This window comes from Saccostrea echinata, unplaced genomic scaffold (assembly GCF_033153115.1).
Source record: "Saccostrea echinata isolate AGI-Se365-2 ecotype Australia unplaced genomic scaffold, CSIRO_AGI_Sech_v1 ptg000052l, whole genome shotgun sequence".
In the NCBI taxonomy this organism is placed as follows: domain Eukaryota; kingdom Metazoa; phylum Mollusca; class Bivalvia; order Ostreida; family Ostreidae; genus Saccostrea; species Saccostrea echinata.
The window spans coordinates 12876312-12889456 of record NW_026889801.1 but is presented as its reverse complement, the minus strand read 5'-3'; the positions used below and the strand labels follow the sequence as shown (position 1 = coordinate 12889456).

General features: G+C 31.3%; 1 protein-coding gene across 1 annotated transcript; it reads left to right on the top strand.

Annotated features, from left to right (window-relative positions):
• The first annotated feature begins 8226 nt into the window (after positions 1 to 8226).
• LOC133203975 (uncharacterized) lies at positions 8227 to 9666 on the top strand. Its single transcript, XM_061339764.1, has one exon. It carries the CDS (start codon positions 8227 to 8229, stop codon positions 9664 to 9666), a length of 1440 nt encoding a protein of 479 aa, XP_061195748.1.
• Positions 9667 to 13145: the final 3479 nt, after the last annotated feature.

The following is a 13145-nucleotide window of genomic DNA, read 5'->3' as shown; positions in this document are numbered from 1 at the left end:
TCATTTTTTTTTTCTATTTTGTCTTTCTAAGAGATTTTAGATAATGCAACCAGAAGTGAATTGATTCAATGTTAATTTAATTGAAATGGAGGTACTTTTTTGAAAATCCAGATGAAATAAAAGAGTACCGAAAAATTCAGATAAATTTTCGCTTTTTAAGATTTTCGATAAAAAGCTTTATCGAAAAAAAATCTATTTAGAAAAGAAATAATACATAATATTCCTTCACAGGTTACATTTCTTCTTGATTCAAATCGAACAGGAGTATTCATAGCCTTTCGTGTATTCGGATATGTTGCACTTTTTGGACAATAAAAAATACCTTAAAATGCATATATGAATAATTTGCTTATCTTCAACATTTAGAATAAAGGTGATTGTCTGCACATTCAGTACTTGGCGTACCTCAATATCCTTAAACAAGCTAAGGTTAATCTAATTTCCACAGAATAAAATGAGGTTTTTTCTTCCTGCACTGTGCATTTTCTAATTCTACATTCAAATCATTTTTAAGTCTCTTACCACAATTTAAGATCTTTGCAACAACGTCAGATTAAATTAAAAGAAGCTCTTGGTAGAATTAGACAACCTCTATGAAAAACATACCTCGATCTCAAGTATAACTAACAATCCCCCTAAATAAACAGTCATAAACTTACCTGGGGCCATACAGCTATAAGATAAAGATCCCCATTTTCCTCCCGGTGCGCAGTAAATGGTATTTACAGAACCCACAGCTGTGTACCCGGGGTTACATCCAAATATAGCAGTATGAGGAGAACGTAAACGCATCACTAGTTTTCCATTTTTCAAGTTTGGAATTCGCTCTGTACATTCTAGACAAATTATTGAAAATAATATGTACATAAAAATGGCTTTATGAATTTTGTATAATCTTAATATGCATTGTTATCGTTATTTTTCATTAACAGCTATTTAGCCTCGTTTTAACGTGCTTAGCATAAATTTCTTCATATGTACGTTTATTTACGAAAATGTCATTCAAATCAACTTCATAGCTGGTTAAGTCAAAATAACAAAACGGAAGTAAAAAAGAACACTAACACTTAGGTATTAGACTATAGGCTTTAAAATTATCAAATTTTAGATAATAGGATAACATGTTCATAAAACTAACTTATATTGGTTGTTTTCAATGCTTGTTTGTTTTTTTTTTTAATTAAAAAAATGTGAAAGAGATGTTTCTTAAACATTATTTAAAGAAAACGTTTTCGATCAAAAAGAATATGTCCTATAAAATTAAACATGAATCGAATTTATATATAAATGAAAAGAAGATATACTGCAACAAAGATTGAAAGCACTTAACTTCTTGCCTATAGTTTATGCGTTAAATTCAGTGCACTCTTTACAAAGATATGTGTATGGTTATGGTTATGATGGTATTATTGAAGCTCACTTAAACAAGTTTCAATTGAGCTTTTCTGGAAATATGTTGCATGTCTCCTAAATGTTTATTACACCAATACCATGTCAGTTATTTGACACATATATTACAGCACATGTAATAGGGTACAATAAAGTTGAATCATTAAATTCTTGTTAGTCAAAACGAGATGTTTCTTTTGGAAATGCAGTGGAAATGTCTTTCATAATGTCTTTGATATACATCATGATGTTTTGAAATGTAGATGTTTAAAGAAATAAAGCACATCCAAGTGTCTAGGTCAAAGGGGGAGAGGGTGTTAGCATTAACTCTTAAGACTGGGTTTGATAGTCGTTAAAAACTATCAAGAACCTTTTATGATTATAAAACCTTGGTTTTTGTTAAAAATATGAAAGGTTTCAAATAGAAAAACTCTTAGAAATAATAACAGTTTACATACATTCATCACATACCTGTCATGATGCATACACTGTTGTGTAGTGTATGTATACAAGTTGAATAGTAGTTGCAAGTAACCTCACCACATTTCTTCTCGCTTTGATCTGTCTACACAACCAAAAGAAGTGGTATAAACTTTCTTCTTATTTTTAGTAATTAAAATGAATATGCATTTTTTATTAAAATACTGTGAAAGGACAATTAATGAAAAAGTCACAAAATATTTACATTGAAAGTCTACATATGTGATGCAAAGTAAAGCTTAAAAACTGATAAATAATTTTTCAAAAAATCATCACAATTTTTTGAATTTCCGTACGATAATGAGGACGCCTAATTTTTCACGGACTTTATATATAGTCATCGCATGTTTGTTTATTGTTCTTTGTTTAGCAGTAGTTGTATATTTGCATTAATAATGTTGTGTCAAAAGGAGATTAATAGACAAGCATGCGTTCATGGTTTAATAGAAAAAAAACTGCTTCTTCTTACATTCGCGGCGTTAAACAATAGGCAATCAATCACTCAATCTTACATTCGCCTTCTATGTTATAACTAAGGGCTATGGCATGTTGAATATTATAATTCCCCGCGTGGTTTCTTACCTAAGGTAACTTTGTGAATACTAACTTCCGTCACGTGACTTGTAAGGTAGCATGTTTTGAACTAATTAGGACACTGTGTTCAAACACGTTGACAGGCATCGATTCAAAGTATTCTTTCCTTACATGGACGTGCTGATCTTGTTATTTCGTTTTGAAACCTTTGTTAATAGTGTACTTTGCCATACAGAATAAAGGAGTAAATTAGAAAGAGTAATTTCGTATTTTATACATGTTATTGTTATTTATCTAGTCTAATTTAAGAGCCATTCTTACGATGTTAGCTCCACCTCTTATGCATACCTAATGTTCAATAAAGGGCTGGTAAGTGTACATTCTCTATATTTGGAAAACAGTAAGGACAAGAAAAACATAGAATTATTTTATTGCATCACAGTCTTAAATCATTTTAACATTCAAATTTTGGTGCCAAATTGACAGAATTCTTCAGTAAATATACAAAGTGAAATAAGGTAAAGATATACTGTAAAAGCAACAGAAGCGACGAAAAAAGACCCAAAAGTCAGTTTTAAGTGCAGGTATACTTTGGATTTTACAATGCAAATTAAACTACAGTTAAACTCCTGTATCTCGAAAACTGATATCTCGAATACCATGGATATGTCAAATTGATTTGGAAGTCCTAAGCCTTTATTCTTTAAGTATTTTACAATGGATATATCGAATCCTTGGATATCTCGATTTTTTTTGGTCCCATTGAATTCGAGATAAGGAGATTTGACTGTATATTCAATTAAAAACCCCATGATTAAATTCCATACCAAGAGCATTTAGTGAGGAACTTTCTTTTGTGGCTGACGGTTTTTACAAGAAAATGATCGATTTCTCTCTCGAAGTATTTACAGTCTTCTTAAGATCGGATTCTTATTTTTAAATGCAGTCTGCACACAGAGTTATTCTGTGCAGTGAACTTTTTTATACTGGTCCTAAATATTGAATTAACTTTCATGAATTCTATCATCATATTTGACAAAAATAGCAAATATATTGTTGATGTCCAGGAAAAAATATCCCAAATTTAAGCTTTAAATTAACACGCTATTAGTAATATCGAAAAATTTGCATCAGAAACCCTCACTTTTAATATTCTTTTCTGAATATACATTCTGCTAAAATTCAGTAAAATGACATTACTTTCAAATGATTTTATTGCTTGTTAAATTTTTAATGCTGGAAAAATGACATTTTTTTGAGTGCAGAAAGGTCAAATAATTGACAATGTGAAGTAATTTGAAGCTTTTTTGTCACAAATATTATGTGTTTATTCAAGATGAAATGAGACTGTGTTTGTTCCGACAATCTTCTTGAAAAAAAAAAGCATTGGAGGAAAAACGTTAAAAAATTGATTTATGTGTTAGACATAATCACAGTGCAAAAAGGTCATATTAAATGCTACATGGCGCCAAAAGAAGCGCATTGGCACATTTTTTTTTGTTTTTGGGGTTATTTTTTAATTTTTTTTTTTTTTTTTTTTTTTTTTTTTTTTTTTTAATAATTTTCATTTGCTTTTTTTTTTTTTTTTTTTTTTTTTGATATATTTATTGAACTATGTGTGTAGATTCTAAAAATATACCTTGATAAAATATTCTCAATACGTTTGATCGAAGGATCGAACCTCCTTAACATTTGCTGGATATAAAAAATAGTATTAAATGTTTGATACATGTACGAAGAAAAGCAGATTTTTAAACTATTCAAGAAATAAATTGCAACTTTCCAAACGCCTCTGACTATGTCCGTAATATACAGGCATAGTCTGGTAAACATCCGTCCATTATTTCTGGACTGGAAGTAGTTAGAGCTTATGAGTTATTCATGTACATGTAATTAATATATTTATTTATTCATTCAACACAGACTTTTTTTTATTTATTTCACATATTAATATATGAAATGCTTAATGATCCTATTTGTTCAATAAACATTATACTCTCCCTCACTTCGTCTGAATATAATTTAATCAAGTGCTAAATAATCAATAAATACAAATGTCGTGGACAAGATGCTGCTCGTTAGCTCTTCATTTTCTATATACAAAACATTCACAAGATTCAGTATATTACACTTTTTATCTCTATCAAACAAATACTATTGACTGCAAACTTTGATTCAAATATGTACATACAAATTCGAAGTCATCCATGGAAGATTCCATATGACTGTGTATCATCCATTTTTTCCCAATTAAAGTATTCTTAATACACTTTACTTGACATTCTAAGAACCAAGCGAGCGTAGATTAAACAACAACCGTGCGATCTGCTATTTATACCCAAAAATCACATGACCCTAATATCGAACACGCAACAACTACGGCTACACTTAAGGAGGAATGCCACACCAAAATTTTATTTCATAGATCTTAAAAAAATCCCTATTATCAAGTTCTGGTTTCAACATTGAAAGGTCGATATTAGTCTTAATTATTTTATAGGAATTTTTTTTGCATTTTTTCAGAGAAAATGAAACATATCGGATCTCCCATGATTTGTAGTTGGATATGATTTTTATTCAACGAGTTGTGTTTTTTTTTTTACAAAACACACAACGAGTTGGATAAAAGTCATATCCAACTGCAAATCATGGGAGATTCTTTTTATCCCATGTTTAATACCTCACAACCAATATTTTACACTGTTTTATAAAGCACTCTTCTTTATTTTACTTCATCACTCTAACGCAAATGAATTTTAAGCTTTACTTAAAAAATTTTATGTACATTGGAATGCTCTGCGTATAATTAGAGTTATTGCGCTTGCATTATCCTTGGAAGTTTTGGCGTGTCCAAATTAGGAGAGGCAAATGCAAGTGATTCTTGGAAATGAAAACATTTAGTAAATGCCCAATGAAAATCATGCGCGGTAAAAATCTGGACCCGGTATTCCAGATAGCGTCGTTTTTCAGTTTCTTTTAGGACGCCGTGAAAAGTACATGTGTGTTGGATAGCTTCAAATTATTTTAAGCGGTAAGGTAACACTTTTGTTTTTTCCTCATACAATTTAATTGTTTTATTTGTCTAACAATCTTTCAAGATTAAGTACGTAATATTTTGCTATGTTACTGATATTAATAATTGCTATCCAATGCCATTGTTATTTTGTATACTATTTGCATACGGGGACAACTCGATGCTGTAGAATATTTAAAAAGAAAATGACCGATAATCGCCATAATAGTAGCGATGGGAAGTCTGACTGTAGGAAACGTTAATATTATGTTTTCATTCTTAAATAATTATAACAATATTGATAATTTATTTTGCTTTCACGAACAATGACTTAGTTAAATTTAATTTGGTAATAAAGAATTTCTATTAGACGGCGTCCGTTTTCGATAATCTATGTTGAAGCCTTTGTGGCCACGTATGTTTTATATGTGTAGGTCAACATGACCTCACTGGTGACCGTGTAACTGCGGAAGTGATGAATCATTTTGGACAGCTGAAGCCATTCCTATGCTATTAAAAGTGTACAAGGTTTCAACTTTTGTCCGATAACCGATATAGATTAGAAATGCAAAATGCAGAAATAATAATGATTTATATATATATATATATATATATATATATATAAACAAACAAAAAACAAAAAAACAACATGTATATATATATATATATATATATATATATATATATATATATATATATATATATATATATATATATATATATATATATATATATATATACCAGTTAATATGTATACTAGACGTACATGTATAGATATGTAAAAAAAAAAAAAAAAAAAAAAAAAAAAAAAAACCTATGAAATATCAAATTTTTGTTTGACACGATGATCCAGTTCTAAAATTGATTATAACTTTGCTTGTTTCTGATAATCAAGATTCTCTCATTTCCGTGTTGAAATGTGTTCTTATTCAATTTACTTATTCAATTAATAAATTAATTTGTTTACTTATTTAGTAAGTTATTGATTGATCTATTCAAATTTATTATTTATTTATTTTTTATTTCTTACTTATTTTACCTCATTTGCATCAACACAAGTTTTTTTTTGTGTTTCCCGAGGACAATACTGTATTAAAACTCCTCTTCGAGGTTTTCCTCATAAGGATCAATACAAGTTGTTTGTGTTTCCTGAGGACAATATTACAAACTCCTCTTTTGAGGTTTTCCTCATTAGGATCAACACAAGTTGTTTGTGTTTCCTGAGGACAATATTACAAACTCCTCTATTGAGGTTTTCCTCATTGGGATCAACACAAGTGGTTTGTGTTTCCCGAGGACAATGTTGATTAAAACTCCTCTCTCGAGGTTTTCCTCATAAGGATCAACACAAGTTGTTTGTGTTTCCTGAGGACAATATTACAAACTCCTCTACTGAGGTTTTCCTCATTGGGATCAACACAAGTTGTTTGTGTTTACTGAGGACAATATTACAAACTCCTCTACTGAGGTTTTCCTCATTGGGATCAACACAAGTTGTTTGTGTTTCCTGAGGACAATATTGTGTTTAAACTCCTCTAACGAGGTTTCCTCATAAGGATCAACACAATTTGTTTGTGTTTTCTGAGGACAATATTGTGTTAAAACTCCTCTAACGAGGTTTTCCTCATAAGGATCAACACAAGTTGTTTGTGTTTCCTGAGGACAAGATATTAAACATTCTATGGTGAGATTTTACTCTTGAAAATCAGCATTACTTAAGAGGGTAACTGCCTTATTCGGATATGTTTAGTATTTGACAAAATTTAAAAAAAAAAAAAAAAATACGGATTTAAGATACATGTATTTATCCATTTGTTGTTGTTTACATGACAAATCTAGAAAATATAGATCTCATCATATCTCTTACTTTTTATTGACAAAAAGTAATTCTTTTTACAGCATCACTAAAGAATTAGAAGTATATATTTTCAGTATATACACAATGCCTCCAAAGAGACAGTCAAGTAGGGCACGAGCGGTTCCACCCACTACTTCCCGACAAGGAAAGAAAAGACGGTTGGAAGCAGACCAAATCTCGGTACCTGATGACGTGGTGGAGGAAATCACCAGAACTGTCACTGATAGGGTTACGGCTTCAATAACAACACTTGTTAATGAAATTGTCAACACTAGATCATCGAATTTGAATAATCAGGGGAGTATAGACAATAGTAATGTGCACGCATCTCCACAGATTTCCATCTCAGATAATAGTGTCACTGTAAATTCTCGGTCTAGTGTATTGCCCGAGGCCACTGAGTCAAATAAAGGTAGGGGACAAACAGGATTTGTCAGCACAGCAGTGCCAATAGAAGCTCTTGTGTCTGACCAAATCAAGACTAAGATATGGTCTAATCAGTGCATTGATTTTGTTAAACTTTTATCAAAGGAAAAACAGAAAAAGGGTAAGTTCTCTTTGCAAGTAGAAAATAGTGATACTCAGGGGAAGTTAACCATTCACCAGGTTGAGAACGATGCCGAAAACAAGTCAAGTGTTTCCTCTATGCATGACTGGATTACAGCTTGGAACAGGTATGCAGCAATATATAGTATCAAATATCCTGAACAGCAGTCAAAATTAGCCAAGCATTTATAGGCAGTGAGAGATATTGCTGATGCCAAAGGTAATTGGAAAAATTACGATGCAGAATTTAGACAGCTTGTATCTCAAGGACAAGTTGCATGGGGTGATGTTCACATGGAATTGTATGTAAATGCTAGACTCAAAACTGATCTATTGACAAAAGTAAGTAGTGAAAATAAAGACGCACCGTCAGGGCCCATCCCAAAAGGGGCGTGTTTCAATTATCATGCAGGTAAGCAGTGTCGTGCAGGTCTATCCTGTCGTTTCCAACATATGTGTTACAACTGTGGCAGCAACCACCCATTTAATCACTGTAACAAACAAACACAGCAGCCCTTTCGTTTCCTTAGAAAATTCTACACCCAAACAAATAAAAATAACAAAGAATTTACCAACCCTTCCAAACAAAGGAATGACACCAGTAAAAGTAAGTAAATTGGCAAAATGGTTAGATGGATATGATGAAGATGAATCCAAATATCTAATAAATGGTTTCTCTAATGGGTTTTCGTTGGGTTTTGTGGGTGAATGCCCTGGTATTGAATCAAAGAATTTAAATTCTGCTTTCCAAAACCCACAGGTTATATCTAGTAAGATACAAAAGGAAATTTTGGCTGGGAGGGTTTATGGACCTTTTGAAATAAAACCAAGACCTGATTTACAATGCTCTCCATTAGGCTTAGTTGAAAAGAAAGAACCTGGGGAATACAGAATGATTCATCATCTATCATATCCAGAAAACAAGTCCATCAATGATGGGATTCCACCGGATGAGTCATTTGTTCAATACTCATCGGTTTCAGATGCTATTCAATTAATAAAAAATTGTGGAAAAGGTGCATACTGCTGCAAGACAGATATAAAATCGGCTTTTAGAATTATCAACATGCATCAATCACAATTTAAGTATTTAGGTTTCAAGTGGAATAACAAATATTATGTGGACTCCTGCTTGCAATTTGGTCTTAGTTCTTCTTGTAGAATTTTTGAAAGATTTTCAACAGCATTACAATGGATAGCTCAGAATAAACTGAAAATATCTTGCATATCCCATGTTTTAGACGATTTTATAATCATTAATAAATCACCTACTGAATGTGTTAAACAGTTGAAGGCATTCCTCGATATGTTGATGGATATAGGGGTCCCAATATCACTTGAAAAAACATGTGGACCCAGCCAGATCATAACTTACTTGGGATATGAATTGGATTCAGTTAAAATGGAATCTAGGCTTCCAGATGATAAGATCCTTAAGTGTGTTACGAAAATTGAATCAAGTTTACAACAACAAAAATTGACACTCAAGGAATTGCAGTCACTGATAGGTTTATTGAATTTTGCATGTAATGTAGTATTGCCCGGTAGGTCTTTTCTTAGGAGACTGATAGACTTGACTATTGGAATTAAAAAACAATACTATAAAATTAGAATGACAGAGGAAGTAAAAGAAGATCTAAATGTTTGGCTGAGTTTTCTTTCAAATTACAATGGATCTACCATGTTTTTGCCTGATAGGTGGTTAAATTCTACTGAAATAAAGTTGTATACTGATGCATCAGGGTCTATTGGATATTCTGCAGTGCTTGGTAGTCAGTGGTTTCAAGGAATTGGGATATTAATTGGAGATACCAGAATATTGCTATTTTGGAATTTTATCCTATAGTACTTGCTGTGCAAACGTGGTCAAAATACCTTGCTAATAAATGTATTTTGTTTAACACTGACAATCATGCACTGGTTCATGTGATCAATAAGCAAACAGCTAAGGATAAACACATAATGTTTTTGTTGAGGAAACTGGTGCTAACCTGTCTAGAATTTAATATTTATTTTAGAGCAATACATTTGTCAAGCAAAGAAAATTTGCTATGTGACTATCTTTCTCGTTCCAAGGTACAGCAATTCTTGGAACTGGCTACTTTGGCAGACAGACATCCAGTAGAGATACCTCCTCTTCCGCCTTTTCCATCTTGATTGGCGTTAAGGGGAAATTACCAACCCTGGACATTTCAATGGAGATAACCTTTTAATTTCTGATGCATACAACATTTGGTGACAAGTTTGAACAGCAACTGTTTTAAAAAATATATATATTTATATAATGATATATTAAATGAAAACACTTCATTATTCGTGCATAGCAGTGTGACAAACGTTCAACCTAGGCAAGAACACGTGTTTATATGATGTCGTCGGACATAATTTACCAAAGTTAATATCAGTGTCTGTGAATAAACTTTTCGTGACATGTTCAGTCCAGGGCATATGTTTATCCCTGATTTGGATTTAATAAGCAGCTCACTTGTGGCATATTTATTCCCAAGGTAGCAGTAGTTCTACTAACAAACTGACATGAGTAGACTTACTTTTATGAATGACAAGCAGGGCATATGTTTATCTCTGACTTGGAATTTTTCATCAAGTTGTACATTTTTGGCTCTTGGTTTCATTGGGTACATAGTAGGACATATGTTTATTCCTACTGGTTCATATGTGTGGAACGTACAAACTTTTCAAAAGGACAAGCAGGGCATATGTTTATCTTTGCTGACTTACAATTACTTTTTATTTTGACAGGTATAACTGCACTTTGCCCCTTTTCCGGCTTCCTTTTTCTTGGGGTCTGAACTTGATTAAATTTAATTTAAAGTATAAATTTAATCAAGTACATGGCGGTTTCAGACCACAAGAAGGTTTTATATATTATGTAATCAATTACGCCACATATTAGGTAATCACTGTTTACATATCAATCATATTCATAATTCGACTTCATTCTGTTGTGAATTTTTGATACAGATAATAAGAAGTTAATTAATAATTTTATGGATTTCTTGACCAATTATTACATAATTAATTACAAGTAATTTCTATAATTAAAGTCACATTAGTGGCAAAGTGCAACATACCTAAGTGTTTTGTTGTTTATGAAAATGGAGAGTGAAGGCGGTTTCTCAAAATTCTGCGGTAGTACAATAACTGTGAGTTGGGTTCATGACAGTACGCGGAAATGTTAAAGGATGAGAAGTTCCACAGATTAGTTATTTTATCAAACTGAATTTGCATTGGCAATTGTACATAAAAACCATTGTGACGTCACAACTGCACTTAACTGTGGGTTATGAAAAAAATATCCAATGAGTCATATCCACGGGATAAAGGGGTAAACATGGGATTAAAATGTTTTATTTGCATATAAGATGCTTTAGAGTTAAAAATTTGCTGTTAATGAATGTATCGTATGAATGTCTAATACAATTGTAAAGCAAAGCCAAATAGACATTCAAAATTTTTTACTAAAAAATATTTATGAAAATAAAACACATTTTCTGTGAATATTTTTCTAACCTATGGTCAAAATCTTCGTAAAACTAGTCATAACTACGGAGAACATGTTTGTCAATCATATTTTGAAGAAAAAAAATTAAAATGAAATTGTGAAATTTTAAAGAATTTAATTTATTTTTAATTTTGGCCAATCCCGATCAAAATTCAACTGATCCCAACCAGAATTCTGTAATTATTGGAAATGAATAACATTTTCAAAAGTTTACAAGTTTGATTATGTGTAATATGGGTTGAAAATAGCTGAACTTGACAATCAAATAGATTTTTTGTTCATAAATACACAAAAAATGCATTAAATTATTTTTTTATTCATTTTGTGTTAATTTTGATCGGTTTAGGTCCAAATATTTAAAAAGAATAATTTCTCTAAAACTTCGCAATATTATTTTAATTTCTTTTTGAAATATGATAGAATAAAACGTTCCTCCTAGTTGTGACTACTTTTACGAAGATTTAAACCATACTTCTAAAAAAAATTACAAATAATGTGTTTTATTTCCATAAATATTTTTTATTTAAAAAATAAAGATGTCTATCAAGCCTTTCTTTACATATTTTATTAAACTTTCATACTATCCATTTATTAAGAGCAAATGTTAAACCGTAAAGCATTTTATTTGCAAATTAAACAAGTTTATCTTTTTCTTAAAAACAAATGCAAAAAATTCATATAAAATAATTAAAAGCTAATATCGGCCTTTCAATGCTGAAACCATAGTTTAAAAGGGATGTCTTAAAGATCTATTAAATAAAACTCTGGTGTGGCATTCCTCCTTAAGTATAATTAATTTTATTGTAAATACACATACACGGTACTCATTTCTCAAATTGTAAGTGACGCATGCTATACAATTTATTTTTGTAAAGCTACTATACTACCACATGTTTAAATTTTAATTGAAATAGGATTATATACCCCGCTCTGTACGGAATTTGGTTTGATCACATTATTTGACAGTCTCGTGATAAATGCATGTAATGTGTACTGTATGTAGGTCATAAACAAATTTCAATATCGCAAGGGCATATCCTAGTTGGAATTAAAAATTTCATTAATAAATGGTATCTATGTTACTTGTAGTTTATGAAAAGTGCTGCTGCTTTAAATAGAATTCGTATTTTATTAGTTTGAATTTTAAGTAATTTGACTCTAGTCGAAATATGTGTTACCTTTACCATGTATTTTCTTTATTTATTTAGTAATGCTCTTGATTTCAGGAAAGCAGCAGCACTTTTCAAGTTAAGAAATGTTTCCGTTATGCATATTCAAAAAATGGTCAAGATCTATTAAGTGTATGCCCTTGCGAAAAGGAGATCAAATGAGGCACCTCGGCGTGAAACATGCACATCCTGTACAGAAAAACACGATAGTATTAATTCAATACATTTTCTCAATAATTGTTAAAGAAATGCACTAAACAAGAGTTTCAGATGTGTATTATTGGTCTACCTAAGATTTGCAAATAATATTCTGTTTAATAATGAAATGCGTTATTCACTGTGGAAAAATTGCTTGATCCGCCTCTCACTGCAAATACAATGCGTCAAATTTTACCATGATGACGTCATGTCGACAAGAGCCTTGCCATCAGTGACTTGTTTATATCTTGTTGTGTGGGACTTAACTAGCGACAAAAATGAATGCAGTGGTAAGTTTTGATGTAGTTCATCACTCTTACACAGTTTAAATCCGCAAATTATTTCATTTTCTGTTGTTGTGAGGAATTGTTGTATTTGTGTGATGTTACAATAGACATTCCCCGTATAAATTAAGCCCTGCCCCCTTTATGCAGC